This window comes from Macaca mulatta, chromosome X (assembly GCF_049350105.2).
Source record: "Macaca mulatta isolate MMU2019108-1 chromosome X, T2T-MMU8v2.0, whole genome shotgun sequence".
Lineage (NCBI taxonomy): Eukaryota > Metazoa > Chordata > Mammalia > Primates > Cercopithecidae > Macaca > Macaca mulatta.
Genome location: NC_133426.1, coordinates 47220068 through 47247545, shown reverse-complemented (window position 1 = coordinate 47247545; position 27478 = coordinate 47220068). Strand labels below are relative to the sequence as shown.

Below are 27478 nucleotides of genomic sequence, written 5' to 3'. Positions count from 1 at the left end.
GGGTCTGAGTGCTTTGAGCCAGGTGGGAGGGGATCTGCCCTAAGGACATAAGGCATGCTGGCCATGCCCTAGCAGCCTGGTCACAACTTTCCTCTTCACAGAGCAGGGAGTTAGGACATGGAGAAGGTGAGAATTGAACCCAGCTCAAATTAATAGTCACATGGACCCAAGTACCTGCTCACTGGCCTCACTGGTGCCTCCTTTTCTTCCTAGGCAGAGAGGGCAGGAAGAGGTGGCAATTACATTTCCTTTGCCCAGAAAACTGGCAGGTGTGGTGGGGCTGAGCCCTCTGAGTTACCATCTGAACCAGATAGTTCCAGGAAGTCCCTTCCTTGCCTGGAACCAGCAGGGCAGGCGACGTGGGAGTTATTAATTCTTTATTAGGATTCAGGTTTCAAACAAGGTAGAAGGCAGTGGCAAGAGGAGTTCAGGTAGGGGGATGATGAGGGAACACCAGACTTGGCTAGCTGGGCCACTGCCAGAAGCCAAATGGGAACCCTGGGCTGGAAGGGGCGTGGAGAGGGATGGACAGGGGCCGGCCTAGAGGAGCAGACGGGGGTCAGCGGATGGTGTATCGGACATAGGGAACCTCGACATCCTCGCCGCTCTCGTCGTTACAGCACAGCTCAAGCACCAGCGCCCGCACGTGGCGGCCCAGTTTTCGCTTCGACACACGGCTCACAATCTCTGTCATCCTGGGGACAGGGGGATGGGAGCATAGGGTCAGGAGGGCAGAAAGCAAGAGAGGACGGGCAGGTAGGTGGGGGCAGTGAACTGGAGTGGGACAGCTGGATGTTGAGGTTCCCCAACCCATACAGGGCCTCCCCCCAGCTTGGCCAGTGGCCAACTCACGGCTGATCCAACCGTTCCTTGAGCTTGGCAGCTGGCATGAAGAAGGAATAGAGCATGGACACGCCCTGGGACAGCATGGTGATCTCTAATTTGTGCTCTGTCTGGAGAGGGACGGGGAACAGCAGGGTCATGGGGGTGGACAGGCCAGCAAGTCACCTTGCACACCTCGCCCCCCAAGGTGGGGTGAGAGAGAGAGGGAGGGGCCTTACCTTAAAGTAGTCGAGGAACTGTTTGAGGGTCATCTCGTCACCATTAGGCTGCAGCCCTTGTACCTCAAAGCGATCCCACAATGTCCACTCTTGGTTATAATACTGCAGGACAAAGAGGGGAGTGTAAGATGGAGACCATCCCAGAGGGTCCAGCCCCCATCTGTCTCCATCCCCCTCACCCCCATGCAGACGTGTTCAGTCAGATCACAATCCTCTTTTGTTCGAAATCCTCTTGTGGCTCCCATCTCACCCCAAGCACTGAAATTGTTTTCTTCTCATCTCCTACTCTCCTCAGTCTCACACTCACTCCGTGGACTTTGAATTCCTCCAACTTGCCAGGCACACCCCTATCTTGGTACCCTTTTAAGAACTGGTCCCTCTGCCTGGAATGTGTCCCCACTCACCACCAAGCCTGCACGGTTTGCCCCCTCACATCCTCCAATTCTGATCTCAAGTGTCATCTTTTCAGCAAGGCCTTTTCTGACCATCCCACACAAAATCTCAAACACATCCCCTTGCCCCCTGGTATTCTCAAGTCCTCTTTATCTTTTTGAGATGGAGTTTTGCTCTTGTTGCCCAGACTAGAGTGCAATGGCACGATCTCGGCTCACTGCAACCTCCGCCTCCCAGGTTTAAGTCATTCTCTTGCCTCAGCTTCCCGAGTAGCTGGGATTACAGGTGCCCACCACCATGCCCAGCTAATTTTTTGTATTTTCAGTAGAGACAGGGTTTCATCATGTTGACCAGGCTGGTCTCGAACTCTTGACCTCAGGTGATCCATGTGCCCCGGCCTCCCAAAGTGCTGGGATTACAGGCGTGAGCCACCACGCCCGGCCTCTTTTTATCCTTTTTTGATTCCAAGATCATTTAATAGGTTATTTATATCATCTACTTGAGGAACATAACTTAGAAGAGTACCTACACACAACAGGTGCTCAATAAATATTTGAGTGAATTCATGAATGAAGCAAGCAAAGCATATAAGTGTAGGAAGCATCCAATAAATTTTGGCTGCCATTATTGTGTAGTTAATACTAATAATCTCCCAGGGCACAATTCAAATATCCCATCTTTTCGCATGTACTCAAACAATATGATTAATGAATAAACGAAAAAGGATGCATAAAAAAGGTAGGTACACATAGACAGAAACCCTCACCTGGTGACAGGGTATGACGTGAATTAGAACCAGAATCTACAGACATACCCCACCCAAACCCCACTTCTGATGCGGGCCCCCACCTGGTGACGTGGTGCGGCAAGGGGTTCAGAGAAACCGAAGAAAGGCAGGGCCAAGTTGAGGAAACCATTCTTGTAGGAGTCAAGCTGTCGGTGCCCCTGCACAACCTTGTACAGCTCCAGACACACAAGGCCAACCACGGCTGCTGTGGTCGTGGCAATGGCTGGGATGATCTTCCCCGCAATCAGCTTGCTCTGAGAGACAGGAAGGGACAAAAAATGGTGGTAGTTAAGTACAAGAGCCTCAGGGTCTATAGAGGGGCTGAGTGTGGGTAACTCAAACCTGGAGGAGTGTGGAACATCAGGTCTAGATTCCCCTCACCTTGTGCCGGTCTGCAGGAGGAATGTCATAGTTTTCTGCCCGGAGGTTGGATGCAGCCACGATGAAATCCATATGAAAGTTGCTGTCATCATCCTGTTATGAGTGGGGAGGGTGTGAAGGGGCAGTGGGGAGAGGATCAGTTAAAGAAAATGTGTATCCTCCACTGCAACTGCCTGATGGACTCTCCCAGATCACAAAGGGATGGCTGGGAACACCTACTCATTCAGAGCCATGTGGCAGGCCCACGATCTGATCCCCACAAAGGCCCAGGGCTGTCTCCAGATACTCCTCCTGTTTTTCTCCAGCCTGTCTATGCTTTGCCCATCCTCCCTTCCCTGTCCTGGGCCCCCACCCTGTACCTTCTCAAAGTCAATGGGGTACATCTTGAATCCAGGGAGCTTGTCTGGGCTGGGCAGAGTAGCTTTGAGCTCCTCTAGACGACTGTCATCTGCATGAAGAGAGGGACACTGTCAGCCCTTTAGATCCCAGGCTAAGGTCTGAGGTGGTAATGGGAGCCCAGTGTGGGGCAAAAGGTATTCAGGTAGAAAAAGGATTTGGAAAGGAGAGACATCCTGGGAGAGAAAAGGGGCAAGGAGGAGAGGTAGAGAAGAACAGAATACAAACCTGAAAAACACAGAGAAAGAGCTGAGGCTATCAAGAACGATCTCTCTAGAGACACTAAGGAATGGAAATGAAAGTGTTAGGAGAAAGTGGAGATGGAGAGATCAAGATGGGAAACGTAAAGATCTTGGGAAGAATGATGTAGAGCGAGATGGGGGAACACAGAGGATACAGGGAGGAAAAGGGGAGTAAAAAATATATATGGAGGGGAAGTTGGGGGGAATGTACAGATGTGGACATAGAGGAAAGATATGGGGGGAGATGGAGAAGATATAAAAGGGGAGAGTGGGGGTATACAGAGGGTGAGACAGGTGGGAGGAGAAATATATGAAGGTGATGAGAGATATGGAAGGAAAGATTGGAAGACGTACATAGAGGAATATGAAGGAGTAGATATTTCAGAAGGAAGATGGGGACCATGGAAGGGGAAATGGGAGGAGATCTGTGGAGAGGAAGAGGGATGAGATATAAGGAAGGTAAATGTAGGGGGCATTACAGAGCTACAGAGGCATTATATACAGAAGGGAGGAGTGGTGAAAAAATATGTAGATGGGGTGGGGCGGGGGTGTCAGTAAACCGCAGCCCCAAACTATGGAGGGTGAAGATGCATAGAGAAACATGGGGATAGATGTACAGATGGGGGCAGATCTGGAAGGAGACAAGGCAGGAAGGTATCACGGGAGAGAGACCACTGGTAGAGATCATACGTCTTAGATGAACAGATCAAGAAGAAATAACAAAACTAAGGGAAATACACAGAGCAAGAGTAAAACAGCAAGTTCTCCTGCGGGCCAGAGAGTGGAGAGGAGGAGGGAGGGAGACAATTTGCCCCAACCTACCCTCTTCATGTCAAAGGGAGGCTCAAAGGAAGGTGTGGGTAAACCTCAGGCCTGGGGTCACAAAGCAGAGCAGAGCCAGGGGTAGAGGACTGGTGGGGAGGCTAGACTAGGCCGGGGACATTTGGGGGTGACTACTGGCCAACTGGCCAAACACCCTCACCAACAGAGGCATTGGCGCTCTGCAGCTCCTGGTCAGAAACATGGATCTTGACGCCAGACTTGGGGGTGAATTCGGGGACCTGCACAGACTGCAGGAGTGTGGCCACAGCAGCTCGGTCCTGAGAGCCTGTCAGCCCGTAGGTCTGGGCAAACAGGTTGGCAGCAGCCATCACATAGTCCAGATGCAGGGGCTAGGAGAAGGCAGGGCAGGGAAGGGTGAGCACATCAGCCTTCGAGTGGGGAGCCACCACCTCCTTCCCACCTACTCACCCTCCACCTGACCCCAGAAGACCCTAGAGAGGAGACTTACGTTGTTGACATCAAAGGTGAGCGGGTGTGGACAGCGTTTGGGGCCAGACCAGAAAGGGGCTCCTGAGCTTGTGAGCTAAGGGATGGAGAGATTTTTGAGAACAGGACCTGAGAGTGAAGGCCTCTCTGACAATCTTGGCACTTCACCTAGGCCCCAGAGGTGCCCCCAACTCACTATCTCGGGTTGGGCACTCGATGGGGACTGGAGCCAATCACAAAATACCCCAACTGTAGGGTCCCACAGGTTGAACCACAGATCTGGCTGAGAGAACAACTACCAATCCCTGGGTAGTCATTTTGTGCTAGACAGCCCATCATTTAACAAACTCATGGATTACCAGGCATTGTACTAACTTCATATTAATAAATACCAGTTAATCCTCCCCAAACCCCCCATGACGTAGATCACTATTATTTCTACTTCACAGACGAGGAAACTGAGGCACAGAAAGAAGTTACGTGATTTGTTCAAGTAGAGTTTAGATTTGAACCCAAACCCGTATTGATTCCTGTGCACTTAACTCCAGAATTTCTCCCCCATAACCCCTACAGCCCTGACTGGGAATCAGGTATGACGCAGCCCACACCACAGTCAGGGTAAACAGCAACCAAGCCTCTTTGCTCAAAGGAACTAGGGTAAGGAAAAAGCAGGTTAGGGTCAATCACTCTTCTCAGATCCCCATGCCTCAGGGCACCTGCCACAGCTGGACTCCGCAGTGGGAGGACCCACACTGCAGGCTCCCATTTCAGGGAAATACATTCTGTCAAATGGACCCAACAACTGGGCATTACCTGGTCAGGAGGGAAGTTGTGCAGCAGCTGCCGGATGTTGTTTGAGTACTGGGTGTGCCAGTGGTGGCAGGCCCAGGTCACACAGTCAGCCCAGGTCTGTGGTCGCTGCAGCACCAGGCTGCGCTGCACAGCCTCCAGCACCTCCAAGGGCTGGGTGCCTGCCAACCGTAGTGTTCGCTCCACAAACTTGGGGTCTCTATCAGGAATCGAAGAGGACAGAGGACAGGATTACACGTCAGCCTCAGGAGTGGGCTCCAGAGCAATCTTATTTTCTCCATGGAAAACTAGTCCCGACCCCAAACAATACGAGGCCCGAGCAGCCACTCATTCATGTGAAAAGTGTGCCTGGTGCCAAGTGTTACTGTGATGAGGAAAGCAGGCGGGATGCCTTGGCTGGTGGACAAGGATAGGGCGAGAGGGCACTGGAGTTACTCACGTGAGGTACTGGTTGACATTTTCTGCTGGCTGCTTGAAGAGGCCTTCAAACTCATCCCGAGCCCACTGCAGACATAGCAAACAGATTACATGTGGCCACAGTTGACAAAATGGGTTACCGCAGGCATTATTAGAAGGACCATCAGTGAATAAAGCAAGTACAAGGCTCACAGTTATTCTGGAAGTGGGGAAGCTCCCCAGCCTTCCCCATTTCCCCACCTCAATTGAAAAACCAGGCCAGGGCCGGGCGCGGTGGCTCAAGCCTGTAATCCCAGCACTTTGGCAGGCCGAGACGGGCGGATCACGAGGTCAGGAGATCGAGACCATGCTGGTTAACATGGTGAAAACCCGTCTCTACTAAAAAATACAAAAAATTAGCCGGGTGAGGTGGCGGGCGCCTGTAGTCCCAGCTACTCGGGAGGCTGAGGCAGGAGAATGGCGTGAACCCGGGAGGCGGAGCTTGCAGTGAGCTGAGATCCGGCCACTGCACTCCAGCCTGGGTGACAGCGCGAGACTCCGTCTCAAAAAAAAAAAAACCAGGCCAGGTGCAGTAGCTCACACCTGTAATCCCAGCACTTTGGGAGGCTAAGGTGCGTGGATCACCTGAGGTCAAGGGTTCGAGACCAGCCTGACCAACATGATGAAACCCTATCTCTACTAAAAATACAAAAATTAGCCGGGCATGGTGGCAGACGCCTGTAATCCTAGCTACTCGGGAGGTTGAGGCAGAGGAATCGCTTGAACCTGGGAAGCGGAGGTTGCAGTGACCCGAGATCATGCCATTGCACTCCAGCCTGGGTGACAGAGCAAGACTCCATCTCAAAAAAAAGAAAGAAAAAAAAAAAAAAAAAAAAGAAAAACCAATGAACTTGATTTGGGCAGTGGTTACAATAGTGCTGTGTATATGGAAAACTGTTTTGTTTTGTTGTTTGAGACAAAGTTTCACTCTGTCACCCAAGCTGGAGTGCAGTGGCGCAATCACGGCTCATAGCAGCCTTGACCTCCCAGGTTGAAACAATCCTCCCACCTCAGCCTCCCGAGTAGCTGGGACCACAGGCACATGCCACCACACCCGGCTCATTTTTAAGATTTGTTGTAGAGACAAGGTCTTGCTATGTTGCCCAGGCTGGTCTTGAACTCCTGGGCTCAAACAAACCTCACTCCTTGGCCTCCTGAGTGCTGAGATTATAGGTGTGAGCCGCCAAGCCCAGCCTAAAAATGTATTAAGATCTGCGTACCAGGCTGGGCGAGGTGGCTCACGCCTGTAATCCCAGTACTTTGGGAGGCTGAGGCGGGTGGATCACCTGAGTCAAGAGTTCAAGACCAGCCTGACCAACATGGTGAAACCCTGTCTCTACTAAAAATACAAAAATTAGCCCGGTGTGGTGGCAGACGCCTGTAATTCCAGCTACTTGGGAGGCTGAGGCAGGAGAATCGCTTGAACCCGGGAGGCAGAGGTTGCAGTGAGCCAAGACTGCGCCACTGCACTACAACCTGGGCAACGTGAGCAAAACTCCACCTCAAAAAACAAACAAACAAAAAAAAACAAAACAAAAACTGTGTACTTTATTCTAGATATGTTATGCCTCCATAAAAAAGAAAAACTTCAACTATCTTACCACAATTTTTTAAAAAAGAAAAAACTCAGACCAAACCAAAAATGATCCCTATCCAGGCCCTGAGGACTCGGCAGAAAACAAGACAGAGGCTGGATACAGGGGCTCACACATGTAATCCCAGCACTTTCGGAGGCTGAGGTAGGTGGATCACTTGAGCCCAGGAGTTTGCAACCAGCCTGGTCAACGTTAACAGGCGCACATGCGCGCACACACACTTCCCAGGAGCCGAAGGTTGCAGTGAGCTATGATTGTGCCAATGCACCTCAGCCTGAGTGACAGAATGAGACCCTGTCTCAAAAAATAAAATAGCAAACAAGACAGATGTTCTGGCCTCTGAGAGTTCCTAGGACAGTTCGCAGTCATTAGCGAGGTGGTTTGGAGTGTACAGATGTGAGAAATTCATGTTCAGATTCCAGCTATGCCACGTATTACCTAGTTTTGTGACTTCAGGCACACAGGATAACATCTTTACCTCTGTGCTTCATCTCTAGAACAGATGTTACAACAGTGATACCTACTTCATGGGGTTGCTAGGAAGAAATGAGCAAATACGTATATATTTAAAGCTTGGTTAAAACAGTGCCAGGCACACGGTAAATGGCAAGTGGTTCACAACTGTCCTGTGAGGTAGATGCTACTGTCATTCCCATTTTACAGAACAGGAATCTGAGGCACAGAGAGGTCACACATGACCTAGTAAGACTGTGGTGGGTGCACAAATACAAACATACCCACTCTGGAACTGCAGTGTCAGAAGGGAGAAAGTGACAGATGGAACTGGTTTTTTTTTTCCCCTTCCCTATTTTGTTCCCACCCTCATACTCCTACTATTCTAAATGGTTTGGCCTCAAACACTGCACTAAGAATTATTCTGACAGCACAATGGTAATCCCTAGGTTCTGTTTCTTGGCCTAGGTGGTAGTCACTTGTGTGTTCACTTTGTAAAACTTCAGCTAGATCAAGCTTGTCTAACCTGTGGCCCGTATGTGGCCCAGGATGACTTTGAATACTGCCCAACACAAATTTGTAAATTTTCTTAAGACATTATGAGATTTATGCACGGATCTTTTTTTCTTTTATTTTTTCAGCTTATCAGCTATCGTTAGTGTTAGTATATTTTATGTGTGACCCAAGATAATTCTTCCAATATGGCCCAGGGAAGCCAAATGATTGGACACCCCTGAGCTAGATAATATGTGCACTGTTCTGTAGGTACATGCACCATACACACAGAATCATCCTGACAAACCAGCTGTTAAACTCATTTTAAGTAACAGCTGGGGAAAACCCGAATATGGACTATTAGAGACAAATAAATAACTGGAAGAGATGGTAAGAATGATTGTTAATTTTGTTGAGCATGAAAGTGATGTTTCTGTTAGATAGAAGTAGTTCTCAATTGGGAGTGATGTGGCACCCCTGGGGACATCTGGCAATGTCTGGAGACATTTTAGATGTCATGATGGAGGGGGAGTGCTATTGACATAAGAAGTCAGGAATGCTGAGAAACATCCTACAGTGCACAGGGCATCCCCTCTCCCATAACAAAGAAGTAACCAGCCCCAAATGTCAGTAGTGCTGAAGCTAAGAAACCCTGTTCTATAGCAACATATCCTCACTTGGCAGAGGCACTGAAATAGTAGGGGAGTAAAGGCTGTTATGTCCGTGACACATTTAAGCACAAAGAAGAAAAATCTATATACATCTAAGAAGAAAATGTGGCAAAACATTAAGAATTGCTAAATTTAGGTGAGGAATGGTATTTGAGTATTCATCATAATATTCTTAATATTTCTCTATGTGTTGAAAAAAATTCAAAGTAAAAGTGAAAAAAGAATGAGTCATTCTAGAAACCTAGGCTGCCTGGTGGGAAGAGAGGGAGGGAGGTTTGGAGAAAAGGTACATCTTACACTTAGGCATGCAACATCTGAAGGCAAGGCAAGGGCCTGGGGGCAGAGAGGCAGCGGCCTGGCCAGATGCCCGGCCTCTTCCCCTTCTCCCACAGCTTATCACCTGCAGGGTGTGCTCGATGGCATTAGGGAAGTTCTTCAGGGTACAGATGGGGATGGACTTCTCAGGTGGGTCCTGGCTGGAACTGTACGACTCTGTCAGGAAGGGGATCACCACCTGCACGTTGCCTTTGGTGCCCAGTGTGCCTGACTCCAGCAGTGGCTTCCGGTAGTAGACGCAGCGGCGGTCCATGTACATGCCTGCGGGGAGGACAAAGCGACAGCCGGGAAAGGAACATTAGGAGAGGACAGGAAGACAGACACCCCTCTTGGTATATACACACCGAAACACACACAACTTTGCCCTTGACCACTTCACCCGCCTCCAAACTCACGGGCATCCACGTTGTCCAGGGCATTGGCCACGCCATCTAGGTTTTGGAAAAAATCGTCATCATAGATGCGCTCTGTGTCAGGACCCACACGGTTCTGGTGGCTTGTCACCCGGATATGTGGATTCATCTGGCGCACAGCTGCAGCGGCCGTGTCAGACTTTAACTTCTAAAGGGTTAAGAAAGTGCAGTTCCAGGGTGGGGACGGGGGAACAGAGCTCACTTATCTGTTCATTCACCCAACAAACATCTTTTTTTTTTTTTTGAGACAGGGTCTCTCTCCATCACACAGGCTGGAGTGCAGTGGCATGATCACAGCTCACTGCAGCCTCAACTTCCCAGGCTCCAGCCATCCTCCCACTTCAGCCTCCCAAGTAGCTGGGACCACAGGTGTGCACCACCATGCGTGGCTAATTTTTGTATTTTTGGTAGAGACAGGGTTTTGTCATGCTGCCCAGGCTGGTCTTGAACTCCTGAGCTCAAAGACCTCGGCCCCACGAAGAGCTGGGATTACAGGCGTGAGCCACCACACCTGGCCCAAACATCTATAAAGGGTTGCCTGCCTGAGATGGATTTACTTAATGCTGGGGAAGACCCAGGCCCTGAGTTAGGTGGCTAGCAGGAGAGACGGTCTGTGACAATGCCACATGGCCAGGATGATGACGCATGTGGCAGGGGATCAGTGGAAAGGGAAGCTGTGGACAGGAACAGACTGGAGACAATGGGCCAGACATCTGTTCTTTCATCTAACACCTACTATTTTTTCAGGTAATAGCACCCAGGATTGACGTAGACTCCCCCAACCAGCACCAGGATGCTAGCGCACAGACAAGCAGGATCCTTTCAAAGCCCAAGGTGGGCCACATCCCTCCTCTGCTCAGAATCCTCCCCTGGATCCCACCTCCACTTACCGTAAAATGAGTTGGCTCCCTGACCCTCCCACCTCAGGATCTTTGCGTGGGCTCTTCCGCAGCAGAAGGCGCTCTAGTCCCTCATATCCTTGAGGTCTCTGCAGAACTCAGGCCTTCCTTAACCACTGTCATCAATACTACAAACCATTCTCCCTGACACCCTGACTTCCCTTGTCTGGTTTTTGTTGTTTCCTTTGAGGAGCACTCATCACCGACATTAACTATATACCTCACGATCGTATTGTATCTATTGTTTGCTGTCCGTTCCCCTCCCCTTTCAGAAATCTTGTTTTATTCCTTGGTATATCCCCAATACCTAAAACAGTACCTCAGTAACTATTTGGTGAATAAATGAAATGAATGAAAGGGGGAATAAATCCTGGGTAAGCAAAAATGACATTGTTCCCTACAGAAGGCTTCTCAGAGATCCCTGCATAACCAACCCAGTTTCCATATGGGCAGAGAAGTGTAAGCCTAGGAGACTGAAACTGCAACCCTTGGAAAGGCCTGCTTCCAAGGTCCACCCTTGGCTGGAGTCTGGGAACTTGGAATTCGGGAAGAATCCCACCACTCCCTACCTGATATCAGTGGTTCACTGTGCCTAAACTGTTCATGCAAACAATACAGTTTATGCTGAACACCTTTCCTTCTGGGAGTCTGGAAATTTTGGTATGTGCCAGGAAGGGGGCGCCTACATGACCAGTCCCAAGTAAAAGAGATGGTGCTGAGTCTAACAAGCTTCCCTGATTGGCAACATTTCACGATGGTGCTGAGTCTAACAAGCTTCCCTGGTTGGCAACATTTCACATCTTGTTACACTTTGTTGCTGTTATTTCTGTAGTTACTGTTGCTACTGGGGAAATAAAGGCTGCCCTGTTTAACTCCCACAGGGAGAAGACTCCTAGAAACTTGTACCTGGCTCCCCCAGACTTCACCCCACCAGCCTTTTCCCTTTGCTGATTTTGGTCTGTTTCCTTTTGCTGTAATAAATTGTAGCCACAAGCACGACTATATGCTAAGTCCCATGAGTTCTCTTGGTGAATTGAGCTTGAGAGTGGTTTTGAGGACCCCAGACACACTGTCCCAACCAGCACTAAGGTCAAGGCAAAAACAAAAAAAACAAAAAAAACAAGTAAGATACAGAAGCTGGGAAAGGCTTCTGGCCGAGGTGGAAAGATCTCTGACAGAAAGAATGGGAACAAGAAAAAGGAGGGGCGAGGTGAGGTGGCTCACACTTGTAATCCCAGCACTTTGGGAGGCTGAAGCAGGCGGATCACCTGAGGTCGGGAATTCAAGACCAGCCTGACCAACATGGAGAGACCCTGTCTCTACTTAAAAACCAAAATTAGCCGGGCATGGCGGCGCATGCCTGTAATCCCAGCTACTCAGGAGGCTGAGGCAGGAGAATCGCTTGAACCCAGGAGGCAGAGGTTGCGGTGGGCCAGAGATCATGCCACTGCACTCCAGCCTGGGCAACAAGAGCAAAACTCTGTCTCAAGAAAAAAAAAAAAAAAAAGAAAAAGGAGGAAAGTGAGATGACAAAGCCCCACCTCCTACCCTACTCACCGTGACATCCCAGGGCCGGAAAAGAAACTGTCGATTCAGATTTGACTTCTCAATGGTGTCCATGTCTGTAACGATGATTTCTCCACCCTCCCTGCAGCCCAGCCCAATCATGGCAAAGTTCTTGAGCAGCTCACAGCCAATGGCCCCCGCACCCACCTAAGAGGCAACCAAGAAGACAGGCAGAGGCTGGTCAGGGTGATGCAGGTTAGTGTGAGGCTACCCATCACCCCTCACTCCCCTGAGAGATGGGGAGAGGGGCTAACACCACATCTTCAGGTTCCAGGACTCTAAGAAATGACATGCAGTCGTGTGAGGAAGGAGGAACCAGAGCGGGAAACGAGGGATGCACTGGGCTTCCCTTCAAGATAAGGAGAATGGCAAAGGGAATGCCCCACAGGTTGCGTTGAAATGCTGAAGGAAGCCCCAGGGCAGATGGTCAGAGGCCAAGATGAGGGGAGCAGGCATCCAAGGGGACCACTCACCAGGAAATACTTCTGCTTGCCCAGCTTCTCTTGCAGGTCTGAGCCAAACACAGCCACTTGCCCATCGTAACGGTTCTGGCGCTAAGGAATGCAAAGGGAGGAGGGTCAGAGAGAGGCCTCCCCAGAAATGCCCCCAATGATGCCCTCCCCACAGGTCCCACCCACATACTGGGAGGCACTTGTCCTCCGTGAGGGCCTCTTTGTCCTCAGGGAGACACTCAAGGGCATCAAAGTATAGCCACTGCATGATGGGCATGAACTTCCCGGAGCAGGCCTGGAGAGGGGAAGGGAGAGAGGGGGTGGTCAGTGGTTAACAGGGGCCTGACACAGAGAGCAAGTGATGGAGTCAGGGAGGCACCTGGCCCACCCCAATCCTGCCTCTCCCAACCCATGCTGACCTTCATGACTTCCTGGGCAGCCAGGCCCCCAATGAAGGCGTTTATGGGTGCCAGATCCCCAGCAGCCACATATGCCAACTTCCGGATGAGGTCCTCGTCCAGGTTCTCTTGCTGCACTGCTGGCAGGGCTCGAGCATTCACAGCCTGTGCTAAGGCCACCAGTTCTGTTGCATCCTCCTGGTAGGCCAGAAAGAACCAAAAGAGGATCTGTCAGGCCACAATGAGGGCAGGGAGTGTGGATAAGCAGAAGCATGGTGGGCCTTCAGTGCCAGGCATGTGTGCATTGGCTGGCTCGCCTACCCACCCACCTCATTGCGGGGCCGAGGTGGCCGGCCATGCTGAGCACAGAAGTGGTGCAGGGCCTGGAAGCCAATGTGCAGCTGGGCAGGGTGAGAAAACTTGGCGAAGTCCGTCATCACAAAGTCAGGTTCTGCCAGTGAGGCCACCAAGGATTTCTGTGGCGGGGGAAGGGGGAGGTCATCAGAACCAGAAGAGAGGAATGGAGAACTCGGGAATGCCTAGAACTACCCCACATAGCCACTGTTCCCACTGACACACTCACAAAGCTAATCTTCTTAGGTACTTTGACCTGACTGACGATGCCTCCACGGATATAGTCGGAGAAGTTGGAGGTGTCACAGATGCTAAAGGTATAAGGACCTATAGAGGGCAGGAAGAGAGCTATCAGTCTACCCATTCTCCCTAAAATCCACAACCCCTGCAAGATAAGGAACCTCCTGCCCCAACTCAGCTCAGACATCAGACGCCATCTCCCCTCTGCTCCAGGCTCCACATGGACATCAGAAAACATCTCTCCTGTGCCCCAGACCCAGCTCAGACCCTGTGAGACCCTATGTCCCTGGCTCCAAGTCTACATGGGAAGACCTTATGTGCTTCCCATCCAAATCAGCTCACACACAGTAGATCCTCTGACCTGCCCTGTTCAAACACCAGAGACCTTTTCCCCCTCAGCTCAGATACCAGGGACACATTCTCCCAGGAATAGCTCGAACACAGCACCTCTCCCTCATGCCCACCAGCTCTTATTGGACCCCACGGGATTCTGTCTGTAGTTCATCTTAAACAACAGGATGTGTCTCCCCAATCTGAACCAAGGGCCATGTCTCCTCCCTTCAACTCCCTAGCCAGAACCCAGGAACATATCTCCTAGCTTCCCTCTGCTTCCCCCATGGTCCCAACTCACCCAGGACTTTGATCTCCATGGGCTGATTTCCGTTGAGTTCAACCATGCCCTGTACTTCTGAAAAGGAGACAAAGTCCCCACTTTCAAACCCGTGTCGGGCCTCATCCAGGCAGGTAACCACACCAGGGTTGTCCTGGTTAAAGGAAGAGTGAGTCTCAGAAACAGGCCCAGGGTACCAAGAGCGGACAGGAAGGACTACCACAGCCCACCTGCCCGCCAGGAACCCTAGGGCTGGTCTCCTTACCTTGGTAACCATAGAAACCATAGCACTGAGCGGCTGCTCCCCATTGGAATCTGTGAGGATCATTTCCTTTCCAAAGTCACAGAAGAGCTGCCTGTAGAGGGAAGCAATAGGGCTGATGCCCGTGTCCCATGCACAAACAGGCCCCACAGGTCCCTCAAGATGTAGTGAAAACTTGCTGAGCAAACTCAGCCTATCACTGCTGGGATGTAAGATGGTACTTGTGCCACATGAGGAGAGATGAACACAAAGAACCCAAAATCTGGGTAGCTGAGGAGGGACGAGGGCAGGGAGAGCCTAGAGGTCTTGGCCTGGGCCTGGTAGGAGTTGGAGGAAAAGGGGACAGGGAGCGGGGTGGGCCGCCACTCACCCAAACAGGCCCCTTGTGTCTGCCACCACCAGCTTGATGCCACGGCTGTGACAGAACTCACCCACTCGCAGCTGGTCCTCCAGGGGGGTGTTGGTGAGCACCACCACCTGTGGAGAGATGGAGGCTCAGGCCCAGCATTGGGGTGAAGAGGAGAAAATGGTGGAGGGCTGATGTCAAGGACTCAGGCAGTCCTCAAGGCAGACACATCCAGGCTTTGCTGGGTCAGCCTCTTTCACAAACACACAGCACCTACTGTGCATCAGACTCTGTGGGGGTCAAAAATGAACTCCTAGACTATACCAGGAAAGGTGAAGAGGTAGCTGGGAGGACGGAGTTTGGAGAAGAGCTGACTCATTTATTTGACAAACACCCGCTGCTGTCTGCTTGCCATGCCCTGTGAGACACTGGAGTAAAACTCTGTCTCCAGCCAAAGTCTGAGCTCACTCCTACCACACCCACCTGCTTCCAATTCCCAAGACAATGCCTGCTCCGCATGATCTTTGGGATTTTGCTCTCTGCCTGAATGTCCATCCTTCCCCACCAGGGTGAGCTCCTATTCCTCCATCCGGATTTAGCTGCAGTGCCCTGGCAACCCAGGGCCGACTCTCAGCTTCCAGAGCACCTCTTTCTGGCCTGGACTTTTTAATTAACAAACACCTATCCAGTTCTTACGTGCCAGCTGCAATTCCACGTGTTTAACCCTCACAAAAAGTCCATGAAGTCAGTGCTGCTACCACGCACTGACTACAAACAGGAAAACTAAGGTACAGGAGATGAAGCAACCTGCTTGAAGTCACACTACCAAGGCTGGAGGCCCGCAGCAAGGCAGTATGGCTCCCTCCACAGTCTGTGCCCACAACCACTATGCCGTACTGTCTGTACACATCTTCCCCACTTGAAAAGGCAGGGCCAGGCCGGGCGCGGTGGCTCACACCTGTAATCCCAGCACTTTGGCAGGCTGAGGCAGGCGGATCACAATGTCAGGAGATGGAGACCACCTTGGCTAACATGGTGAAACCCCGTCTCTACTAAGAATACAAAAAAAAAAAAAAAAAAATTAGCCAGGTGTGGTGGCGGGCGCCTGTAGTTAGTCCCAGCTACTTGGGAGGCTGAGGCAGGAGAATGGCGTGAACCCAGGAGGCATAGCTTGCAGTGAGCCGAGATCGTGCCACCGCATTCCAGCCTGGGCGACAGAGCAAGACTCGGTCTCAAAAAAAGAACAGAACAGAACAGAAAAGGCAGGGCCAGGGGCTAACTGCTGCCTGCATACTCTAGTCCCCCAGCACAAAACCTAGGATTCAGGCCGACCCATTAAATCAATATTAAACACCACTGAACAAACCAGAGACGGGCTGTGAGAGAACTGGGCAGAAGGCTGGGTGGTACCCCTAAGATACCTGGAAACCACTAAGGAAGTCCTCAACGAGGGGTCCAGTGTAGGCAGTGACAGGCACATAGCTGTTGAGCTCAGCAAGGCGGGGCTGTGATACCTCGGCCCGGTTTTTACCGATGTCCTCCTCCCGCAGGTAGAACTGTAAGGGTGTGCAGTAGGGAAAAAAGGTGAAATGGCTGAGGCACTGGGAACGGTGGTGCCTCGGGAAGGGGGAGAGGGGGAAGGGTGCTAGGAAGAGGTACCTGGGAGGAAAGATCAGCCCACTGGGCAGTGCCCTGGTCATGTAGGGTGACAGCCTTGACCCCACCAAGGATGATGTTCTTAGCGATCTCCACGCCCAGGCCCCGCAGGCCTGATACCAGGACACTGGATGTCTGGAGCCGCTTCATTGCCTCATGGCCCAACACATACCTGCCAGGTTAGGGGGTACTCTAGGTCAGGGCCTGCCCCACCCAACCCTATCCTCTCCATGTCCCATTCCACACCCCTCGGCCCAGCCTTGGCCCCACTTACAGCTGCCGGGAGTAAAGGCCCTCGTCTATGTCTGCTTCACTGCCGTTCTTGGCCATTCCCTAGGGATAGAGGGAAAGAACAAGTTCAGGGAGACACACAGGAGTGGAGCATGGATAGACAGACAGTGATACAGAAGACTTTCCCACCCACCATTTCGTCTGCCAGTCTCCAGGGAGAGGACACTCACGTTGGTTGGTACCGAGGGCACTTCAGACAACACGGACTGGGCAGGGGAGCAGTTAGAACCCGGCTTTGGATCAGGCCCGGACACGCGACGTTTCTTGGACAGCGGTGAGCTGGACATCTGGAGGAAAAAAAGAAGGACAGAGGTGACCCTGGGGCACATGGGTACCGTTTTTCTGTTTGTTAGTAGCAACTGTGGGGGAAGGGAAGACAAGTATTAGTACCCCAATTTTACAGCAAAAAGGGGACAGGCACAGAAAGGTGAGGACTTGCCCAGGGTAACACAGTGGTCAGAGCTAAGATCTGAACCCAGGTGGTCTGATTTGCAAATCCACACTGCTGACCACTAAGCCATTTGCTTCTTCCCAGCACAGGACAATGAGGGAGAGACTTCAATCCTGGAGTGAAAGGAATGACAAGAATGTACTTGTGCAGAGGTCAGGGGAAAAGATGTGGATTCAGGACAGACCTGGTTTCAAATCTTGAGCCTGCCACTAACAGTAATAATTAACCACCGTGGGCCTCAGTTTTCTCACCTGTGAAACAGGGGTGATAATACCACTTACCTTCCCCATGGGGTTATCGAGATGATAAATAACACAGAGCACAGAACCTGGCACAGAGTAGGTAGGCAGTAACAAGCAGCCATTCTCCTCTCCCTTAATCCCAGGGACGGCGGCGGGAGGGGGGAGTGCAGGAGGGAAGTGAGGCTTGGACATCCATCAGGGTGGCATGATGGCAGGAGCAGTAACTTGCTGAGAACCCAGTCCCCAGAGGGGCTCAGGGAGGGAAGTTTTATAAAGCCCAACCCTGCCCCCAGCTTTGGGAGGGGAAAACCGACACAGACCAATAAAAGAGGTTGCAGAAAGAGAGAAAACAAACACATCCCAAGCCTCATCTGCATGTGGACTCCCTTAAACAGGTTAACCACAATGATAAATGAGTATTAGACTTATTAGGAGTCCTCCCCGTGCCAGATGCCATAGTAAGCACTTCTCTAAGCCTTGTCTCACTGTGTCCTCAGGGCACTCCTGTGGGGTTTGGACTGCTGTCAATAATACCCCCCAACTTTAAAGTGAAGGAAAAAAATTCACTCAGGGACGTTTGGTGACCAAGGTTCCCACACAGTAGCTGAGCTGGGACCAGACCAGGATCTGCTGACTCTGGAGCCCAAGCTGCTTCCTCGTGTTATCACGTTTCATCCCCTCCATGACCCTGACCCAGCAAGGCAGAGTTTAGGACAAATGAGAAAACGTGAGCTCACGCGGTCAAGTAACTCGCCCAGGGTCAACTGCTAGGTTCCAGAGACAGAACAATACAGCCTGCTGTGGAAGTGAAATCTGGTGGTGCGGGTGACTGGGTCCAGATGTTGGAGATGGGAGGACCCAGCGTCACTTCCCCTCACCCCCAGTGCTCCTCTAGGCACTGAGTCTTCCGTTCACACAAGTCCTCCTACACTGAGACTTTTATGACACTAAGTATCCCAGTGTACCTAAGATTCCATCTTGGCACCTGTCACTAGCACCAACCACAATGACAAGAGCTCCCTACTATCTACCAAGAGCATACTGCATGTCAATCAAAGAGGAAAGGGCTTTGTCTAATCTTAACAATCCCCATGACCCAGATAACCCTATGCCCAAATCACAAATGAGAAAACAAAGGCTCAGAGAACCCCATTCACTCGCCCAGAGGCATGCAGCTGGTGGGGGACTGTTTGCCAAACGCCCCTGGGCTCAGGGCCCAGTCCAGAGGACTAAGAAATGGGAGATGAGGGGAGGCAGGAGGCTAGTTGGAGCCCCTGAGATAGCCAGGTGAATTGCTTGGAATGCTAAGAGCCAACCTAGGTAGCAAGAGACTTGGTGAGTTAGTAGAGACAAAGGCGAACCATATTTTCCATTTACTGACTCTCTGACTGACCTGGGTTAGAGATCTCATTTCCTCTGAGCCTCATTTTCTCCAAAAGCTGGGACAAACGAAACTGTCTTCAAGGGGCTGCTGGCAGGGTTAAAGAAGCCAAGGTCTGTGGTCAGAACTCACTGACCTGAGGATGTGAGTTCCTCCCTGGGCACCTGTAGTGGCCTCCATTACTTAGTTATCTCCTTGCCTTGTCATTGGTCAGTTTGTTCGGGACACGCCATTTCCTCACTCCGTAAATTAGAGATGATCCAGGGCCAGAGAGCACTTTAACTTCTAGACATTTCCCCTCTGGATCCCTAGTGCAGGCAGCAGGGGTCTAAGAAGTTTCAGATGATTGTTCAACTGGATTTCGACTGCAAAGGTTTGGAACAGCCCTGTCTCAAGGCAAGCAGGAGTCTGGGACAGAAACTCTGGATAGGAGCTAAAGATCCCCCACCCCCAGCAGAAAAACAATCTACACCCTTCCTCCCTCAACATTTGCTCAGGCCCCCACTATAACATACACACTGTGAACTGTTTGGCAAAGCTGAGCTGCGGCTTAGTTTCTAAACATACCTGAGTCTCCAAACTGAAGATTTTCAAGCGTAAGCATTCTCTATTCTCAAACCAGAGGGTTTGAGGGAGGAGTCTTGGAGGTGTGAGAGGAGGCAGGTTAGCAGGATGGAGAAGCTAGGGCATAGAGAAGGGGGGCTGGAGCATGTCAAGCTTTCCGGGAGGGGTTAACTGAGAAGTCCATGGGAACGTGAGAGGAAAATCAGGAAGTGGGTGTCTAAGAGCAAGGAGGCTCTGAGGCAAATGGGAAAGGAGATGTTAGAAGTCCTGGGAGGGAAGGGACTAGGCTAGGGTGTTAGGAAAAGACTCAAATTTCGGATCTCTGGAAAAGGATCTTTTAGAGAAAGGCTGAAAAATTGCAGTGGAGGCCCCCAGAGGCTGCAAAGAGGTAGGAGGGCAGTTGCTGGGCCCCATGGAAGCTGCAAAGGGAATGGGTGGGGGATTCTAGAGTCTGAGGAGGCAGCAGGAAGACGTTGGGGTCTGGGGGGAGGGGTAGTCTCCATCAGGAGGATGTTGAGGCTCTGGAGGTCTCTGGAGACAGATGCTGGTAGCAGAGAGAAATCTTTAACCAAAAATAATAGATAGGGACATGCAAGAGGAGAGCTGTATCTGACATTCCTACTACAGAGTCCCAGGAGGCTCTGAGGGTGGATGGTGAGGGGCTGGGAGAGGTTTCTAATGGAACACAAAGGCCCTGTGTCAATCTCTGACAGGACATGCTAGGTATCACAGCTGCTCTGAGGGGGTGGAAAAGGGAAGCTGGGCCCAGATAGTTCAGGCCTTAAAAAGGTTAGTAAGCAAACACTGGCTAGGTCCCCAAATGGGGTTGGGTTTCTCTGACCAATTATGTAGGACCCCATGGAGACGCTGAAGGTAGATGCTAAGAAGAGGATTTTCTATTGCGGTAGAAAACAAGAGGGCCATGGCCGGGCGCAGTGACTCACGCCTGTAATGCCAGCACTTTAGGAGGCCGAGGCGGTGGATCACCTGAGGTCAGGAGTTCGAGACCAGCCTGGGCAATATAGTGAAACCCCATCTCTACTAAAAATACAAAAATTTAGCCAGGCATGGTGGTGCATGCCTGTAATCCCAGCTACTCGGGAGGCTGAGGCAGGAGAATCGCTTGAAGCAGGGAGGTGGAGGTTACAGTGAGCCGAGATGGCGCCACCGCACTCCAGCCTGGACGACACAGTGAAACAACTCCGTCTCAAAAAAAAAAAAAAAAAAAAAAGGAAGAAGAAAGAAAACAAGAGGGCCTGTGGGTGGAAGGGACATCTGACAATGATCCTGGGGTCCAAGGAGTCTGAAAGCAGAAGCTGAAAACCCCTGACTGCAGACATTAGGGACCTTGAAAGTATCTGAGGGCAGATTCTGAGGCCTGATGTGAGGATAAGAGATCTTTGAAAAAAGCAGCTAGAACCCGGGTTGTCTTTTGACGGCAGAGGCTGGGTCTAGGGTGGGGTAGGGGAGGCGAGTCTCTGATGGAAGGGGCTAGAAGCCAACCGGGACTGCAAGAGCAGATGCTCGCAGGGGCTCTTTGATGGAGGATTATGTATCCAAACAGTTCCTCCCTGCTATCTGGTGCACCGGAAGGCTCTGGGGGTTCAAGGTGTCTGATGGGGAAGATGCTGAGGCCTCTCAGTAGTCTCTGAATACTGGGAGTATGAAAAGCAAGAAATTCCGTAAAAGTAGAGAAAGTGTCAAAGGACGGAGTCTAGGAATTGAAGTCTCTCAAGGCAGATGCTAAGAGGGGTCTCTGAGTAGAAATACTGGGCAGAGTCTCTAATGAAAGACGCTAGGGCCAGGGTGGGGTTAGGAGACCTGAGGTGAGGCGAAGAGGGTTCCCCGACACAAAGGCCAGGCCCAAATGGCCTTTCACAGGGTCTAGTACCCCTGGAAGCTCTGAGCGTGGCTAACATGTGTGTGGGATGGGGGGTCTGAAGGAAAATGCAAACGAGGACTCTCTTACAGAGATAAAGAGCCTATGGACCCCTTCCAGGTCTAGCCTGTCTTGGAAGCCTTGAGGGCAAATACTGAGAGGCTAGGAGGTGTCTCAAAGGAGATTCTGGGGCAGGTCTTTAATGGCATTCAATGGTGAGAAGCTCTGATCAGCAATGCTGATCCCCGTAAATCTCTATCGGAGACTGGGGAGAGTTCTGATCTGAGATACAAGGTTCGGGACGGAGTCAGGTCCCAGACTAGAGATGTTGGGCATGAGTCTCTAAAAGCACATCGTGGGGGTCCGACTCCAAGGTCAGATTTTGGAACTAGAGGGATCCGGGGTGGTCCTGGCCGGGGAAAGTCGGCCCCGCCCCAGGCTCTGCTCCCCCTCCCTACTCCGCTGATTCCTGGCGCCCGAGTCACCGCGGCCCGCCCCGACAGCAGCGTGGCTCAGGCCCTTCCAGTGCCTCCCCGAAACCCCTGCCCCGGGCGAGGCGCAGTGAAAGGACGTTTTTTACCAATGCCGGTTCCCCGGGTCGCGCCGCCGCCAACTCCTCAAGGAGCCGAAGCCAAGCCCGGCCGCCACCCTCCTCCTTCTCCTCCTCCCCGCCGCCTGGGCCGCCTAGAATCGCCGCTGCCGCCTTCTCCTCCCCCGGCCGCTGTGGCTGTGGTTGTCCCTGCCACCTCCTTCAGCCGAGCCGCCGACACAAGATGGCGGCCGCTGAGCCTGGGGCCGGAACAAAACCTTGGGCCCCACCCCCAGAAACCCGGATGCAAGCGGGCCGCGCCTACTTATGAATCATGCATAAAGTTCCCGGTCCGGTTGCGATTCATTCGGTTAGAAGTGGAACAGTACCACCTGGTGGGCATTGTGGCAGTAACAACGAAAACAGGTAAAACAGAGGCCACGCCTCATGGAATGTGAATAATGAATGGTTGCAGCCAGGCTGTCATGGAAGCGAAGAAAAACCATTAAGGTCACGCTTCCTGATTATAAGTTATGCATAAAGTTGAGTGGTTGGTAGACTAACAACCAGCAACCAGACAGCAGATATTAAAACATGGAAGTCACACACCTCCATTCATGAATAATGATGATCTTGCAGGGGCCCGGAATCCAAGGAGACCCAGGCCACAACTTACTCATGAATAATGCATAAGACCCAGTGGGTTGGAATAAAAGGAGCACGCCCACCTATTGCTGCACCTAATACACTATAAGCAGGGAAATGGGGCTACTGCAGAGAAAACACACTCTCCCAGGTTCTGAATAATGAATTATGCTGCTGCAGTAGCTCAACCTGGAAACTCAAGAGAGGTCAAGAAAGGTTCCACCCAATTTATGAATTATGCATAAGGCGAAGAAACACCCAAGACTGCCCTACCCAGCAAATAGAGATTACGATGCTATAGCCAAGGCAAAGTGAGCACGCCTTCCTGTTCATGAATAATGAAAGATGTCACTGCAGTGCCACCAGAAAACCCAGGGGAAGTGTTCTCTCTGCCCCTGCCTCCTCTCCCCACACCTCCCTCCATTCTCCCCGCCTCAGGAACAAGGGCTGCCTTAGTCCAATCAAACCCAAACTCATTACATGTCCTTGGCAGGTGCCTCAGTTTTCACAACTGTAAAATGAGGATAGTAACAGAGCCCATCCACCTCACAGAGATGTGTTATTATGAAAATCAGATCACGCCTGTAATCCCAGCACTTTGGGAGGCCGAGGCGAGTGGATCACCTGAGGTCAGGAATTCGAGACCAGTCTGGCCAAGATGGTGAAATCCTGTTTCTACTAAAAACACAAAAATTAGCTGGGCGTGGTGGCGGGCGCCTTTAATCCCAGCTACTGCGGAGGCTGAGGCAGGAGAATCCCTTGAACTCGGGAAGCAGAGGTTGCAGTCAGCCGAGATCGTGCCATTGCACTCCAGCTTGGGCGACAAGAGTGAAACTCCGTCTCAAAAAAAAAAAAGAAAATCAGAGAATATAAATTATGGGATGAGTCTTAGAACATTGCTGGCACAAGGCACTGTTAAATTTTTAAAACATTATATATTAATATAAAGGTAATATGTTAAGATATGTAAATATATATTTACATTAATATAAAATTAGTTATGAATACTCAGCCACAAGAGAAACCCCCAACTTGGGCCACTGCTTCCCCATCCATAAAATAGGAATAACAACAGCAACTTACCTTGCGATGGAGTTTAAATGAAGAAATATGTAGAAAGGGCTTAGACCAATGTCTGGCACATACTAAGTGTTATATTAGTAGTAGTACTATTAAACGGCGGCGCGGGGGAGTGGGGAGGGGAGACATTATGGCATCTGGTTAAGACTACAGATTGGGGAACTAGACCCCAATTTGAATCCCGGCCCAGCCACTCACTGATTGTGTGACCTTAGGCAAATTACTTAGCCTTCCTGTGCCCCAGTTTCCTTATCTATAAAGTGGGGGTAATAATAACCTACCTCCTAGGATTGTCGTGAAGATTAAATGCGCTAAGTAGCTAAACGAGTGTAAGCTAATCTTATCATTATCCTCCTACCCATTATTCAGGCTTACAAAACGATTTGCCAAAGATGACACAACTGGAAAGGATCGATGGGATTTGAATCCAGAGCCCCGGCTGATTATCTGAGATTACCAGGCCATAAGAAATGAACAATGTAGGAGGCCTCATCCCTTCGCTAGACGCCAGGTTTTAACTCTGGTACCTGTAAGGGAAAGCTAACCGCGGATCATGCAGATAAAGCTGCAAAAGCCACGCTCCTCATGAATTAAGCACGGAACCCCTAGAAAAGCACTGAAAACTCAGAGTGCTACTTAACTTTTGCGAATCATCAATGAACTCTCCTTTGCGCGGCAGACTTCAGAACGCCCCTTCAGCACGCTGATCCGCCCCTCGTGAATGACTCACAAGCCGATACCTTCCCTTCTGCGGACCAGGTGCGAAAGAGGCAAAAAACTGCCTCCTACCACAGCCCCACCTCCTTATGAATAATGAATAAAGCCGCGACCAAACGAAGGCCGGGTGGCGCCGCGTCGGCTCAGGAAGAGCTGGGCTCCGGCGTCCCTTCCCTAGCCTGAGCTGGGAGGCTCCTCTCCCTAGAAACATCTGGGCCCCCGACGTGTCCAGTCTCGCAGTCCTGAGCCTCCAGGCGCGGGGAGGACCTCATCACAGAGCCAGAGGTCACAAAGGCCTGACACCTCCACTATGCCACGTCGGTCCCGATTGTTCTCACTGTCACCAGGACCCCGTCCCGAAACAAGCCCTCCCCCAGTCCCGCCTTGACTTTAGTAACCTCAAACTTTGCTTCTCCCCTTGAAGAATAACCCAAATACTGCTCCACGGACAAGGGTGCCCATACACGGACCCTAAGAATCTCCCCAAAGCCCCCCAAACCCTGTCTCCGAGGGGTGCTCCCGAAAACAGACTCCCAAATCCCACCCCAAAGTCCCCAAACGGCACCCCCTAAGGGTCTCCTCAAAAGTAGACGCCCCCTAAATATCACCCCGGGCCTGGAGGCTCCAAATACGCCCATGAGGAGATCCCCGAAGTTGGGATTAGGGAAGCACCCTCCTCCAAATGCTGTCCAGAGGCTTGGGGGCACGGTGCTCCAGCTCACCCCCTGTGCCGGGCGGAAGCCTCGCCTTCCTGCCAAAGATGAGCTGAAGCCACGGGGCAACGGAAGAGCAAACCACCTCCGTCGTACAAGAGAAGCCAGAGTTTGCGCGGAGCTCGGAAGCGCGGGGCCTCGGAGAGCCCCGGGTCTGGGATGTACCACAGATGCTCTGCTAGAGGGGCGTAGGTCCCTGCTCCCGCGTCGCTGGTGCCCGTTTCAGACCCAGATGCCCCTACAGTTTGTGGTACGGCCCAAATGCGCGCGGCATGCTGGGGGTGGTAGTCCTGTCTGGCCAGTGCCTGGTGCACGTGGTGGGCATCAGCGTCCAGAATATGGGAAAATGTAAGCCTGGGCTATGGAATGCCGGAGCCGTGCTCTGTAGGGTGGGAAAAGGAAACGGAATGTGTAGGTGCCTCCACATGGAAAGACACACCCATCCTACAGATGGGGAGACCGAGACTCAGGTGGCCAAAATAGTTCATTTGACATGGGCCAGATGCTGGAAATTCTTCCTTGAGCTCATGGACCTGACATTCTAGCAAGAGACACAGACCGTAAACATAACAATAAGTGAAATTATAGTTTCACATACAAATCCGTATTATAATAGATATATGTGACTATACACAGTAATATAAATTATGTCTATACAATCATGTGCTGCATTACATTTCGGTCAACGGTCCTATAACACAGAACATTTTACTGTTATCTTTTCCATGTTTACATATATTACCATAGTAGAGACAGGATTTCGCCATGTCGGCCAGATTGGACTCGAACTCCTGAGCTCAGGCGATACGGCTTGCTCGGCCTCCCAAAGTGCTGGGATCACAGGCGTGAGCCGCCGCACCCGGCAAAATTCTTCAGCCTTTTAATAAATGGAGTCTTGGCCGGGCGCGGTAGCTCACGCCTATAATCCCATCACTTTGGCAGGCCGAGGCAGGATGATTGCTTGAGCCCAGGAGTTCAAGACCAGCCTGGGCAACAAAGTGAGACACCCCCACCCCCCACCCCCTGCCACACACACCACCACCAGCACCACCACCACCACCAGGAAAATAGACAAAGGAGAGGGAGCGGGAGGGTGGAAGAGAGGGTTGTACTATTTTGCATTGCCTCCAGCAATGTATGAGAGTGCCTCTTCCTTCGCAGCTTCACCGAGGATATGGCTTTTTTTTTTTTTTTTTTTTTTTGAGACGGAGTCTGGCTCTGTCGCCCAGGCTGGAGTGCAGTGGCCGGATCTCAGCTCACTGCAAGCCCCGCCCCCCGGGTTCATGCCATTCTCCTGCCTCAGCCTCCCGAGTAGCTGGGAGTACAGGCGCCCGCCACCTCGCCCGGCTAATTTTTTTTTTTGTATTTTTTTAGTAGAGACGGGGTTTCACCGTGTTTGCCAGGATGGTCTCGACTCGATCTCCTGACCTCGTGATCCGCCCGTCTCGGCCTCCCAAAGTGCTGGGATTACAGGCTTGAGCCACCGCGCCCGGCCGGCTTTTTTTTTTTTTTTTTGAGACAGAGTCTCACTCTGTCGCCCAGGCTAGAGTGCAGTGGCACGATCTCAGCTCACTGCAACTTCCACTGCTTCCAAGCAATTCTCCTGCCTCAGCCTCCTGAGTAGCTGGAATTACAGATGCCCACCACCACGCCCAGCTAATTTTGTGTATTTTTAGTGGAGATGGGGTTTCACCATGTTGGCCAGGTTGGTCTCTAACTCCTGACCTCAGTTGATCCACCTGCCTCAGCCTCCCAAAGTGCTGAGATTACAGGCATGGGCCACCGCGCGCAGCCTAACACTAGCTTCTTAAAATAGACATCTTTTCTTTTTTCTAATATCTAGAAAAACTTTAATAAGAAAGGAATTAACTTAAAGGAATCCTTGGGAGTTTGGTAGAATGCATTTAGAAAAACCATCTGGGCCAGGCAAGGTGGCTCACGCCTGTAATCCCAACACTTTGGGAGGCTAAGGCGGGTGGATCACCTGAGGTCAGGAGTTCAAGACCAGCTGGCCAACATAGTGAAACCCCATCTCTACTAAGAATACAAAAAATTCACTGGGTGTGGTGGTGCACACCTGTAGTCCCAGCTACTCAGGAGACTGAGGCAGAATTGCTTGAACCCAGAAGGTGGAGGTTGCAGTTAGCTGAGATCACGCCACTGCACTCCAGCCTGGGTGACAGAGGGAGACTCCATGCAAAAAAAAAAGAAAGAAAGAAAGAAAGAGAGAGAGAGAGAGAGAGAGAGAGAGAGAGAGAGAGAAAGGAAAGAAAGAAAGAAAGAGAAAGAAAGAAAGAAAGAAAAAGAAAGAAAGAAAGAAAGAAAGAAACACACATCATCTGGGCCCTTTTTTTTTTTTTTTTTTTTTGGTGGGGAAAGGGAAGATCTTCACTACCATTTCAATTTCTATATTACTACTTGCTCCATTTGAGTAATCAGTTTCTC

The 27478-nt window shown here is 51.2% G+C and overlaps 1 protein-coding gene across 43 annotated transcripts; it reads right to left on the bottom strand.

Moving 5' to 3' along the window:
- Positions 1-360: 360 nt before the first annotated feature.
- On the bottom strand, positions 361-25146 carry UBA1 (ubiquitin like modifier activating enzyme 1). Of its 43 annotated transcripts, none has more exons than XM_077988513.1 (29): positions 21930-22124; positions 19474-19587; positions 19106-19292; positions 18919-18996; positions 17003-17119; positions 16816-16874; positions 16545-16713; positions 16307-16441; positions 14910-15016; positions 14543-14633; positions 14299-14431; positions 13657-13754; positions 13403-13549; positions 13095-13271; positions 12866-12970; positions 12697-12777; positions 12215-12370; positions 9741-9906; positions 9410-9606; positions 5779-5843; positions 5343-5538; positions 4552-4626; positions 4243-4432; positions 2982-3070; positions 2623-2715; positions 2304-2495; positions 1062-1163; positions 853-953; positions 361-695 (listed from the first exon to the last, which is right to left on the bottom strand). In XM_077988513.1, the coding sequence occupies exons 4-29, from the start codon at positions 18934-18936 to the stop codon at positions 560-562; spliced, it is 3195 nt and encodes a 1064-aa protein (XP_077844639.1). In that variant the 5' UTR covers positions 18937-18996; positions 19106-19292; positions 19474-19587; positions 21930-22124; the 3' UTR covers positions 361-559. The 43 variants fall into 43 exon arrangements, 41 of the variants coding, with proteins under 41 accessions (XP_077844639.1, XP_077844650.1, XP_077844635.1 ...); XM_077988524.1 differs by having other exon boundaries at positions 18919-18993; XM_077988509.1 differs by having other exon boundaries at positions 19106-19271.
- Positions 25147-27478: the final 2332 nt, after the last annotated feature.

Excerpts from the sequence above, each read along its gene's own strand:
- UBA1 (XM_015127264.3), bottom strand. The coding sequence starts at position 17,717 with ATGTCCAAGCCTCACTTCCCTCCTGCACTCCCCCCTCCCGCCGCCGTC. Across the intron at positions 13,550-13,656 it reads TACCTAAGAAGATTAGCTTT|AAATCCTTGGTGGCCTCACT; the intron begins GTGAGTGTGTCA and ends CCCCCGCCACAG. Across the intron at positions 12,971-13,094 it reads CTGCCCAGGAAGTCATGAAG|GCCTGCTCCGGGAAGTTCAT; the intron begins GTCAGCATGGGT and ends TCCCCTCTCCAG.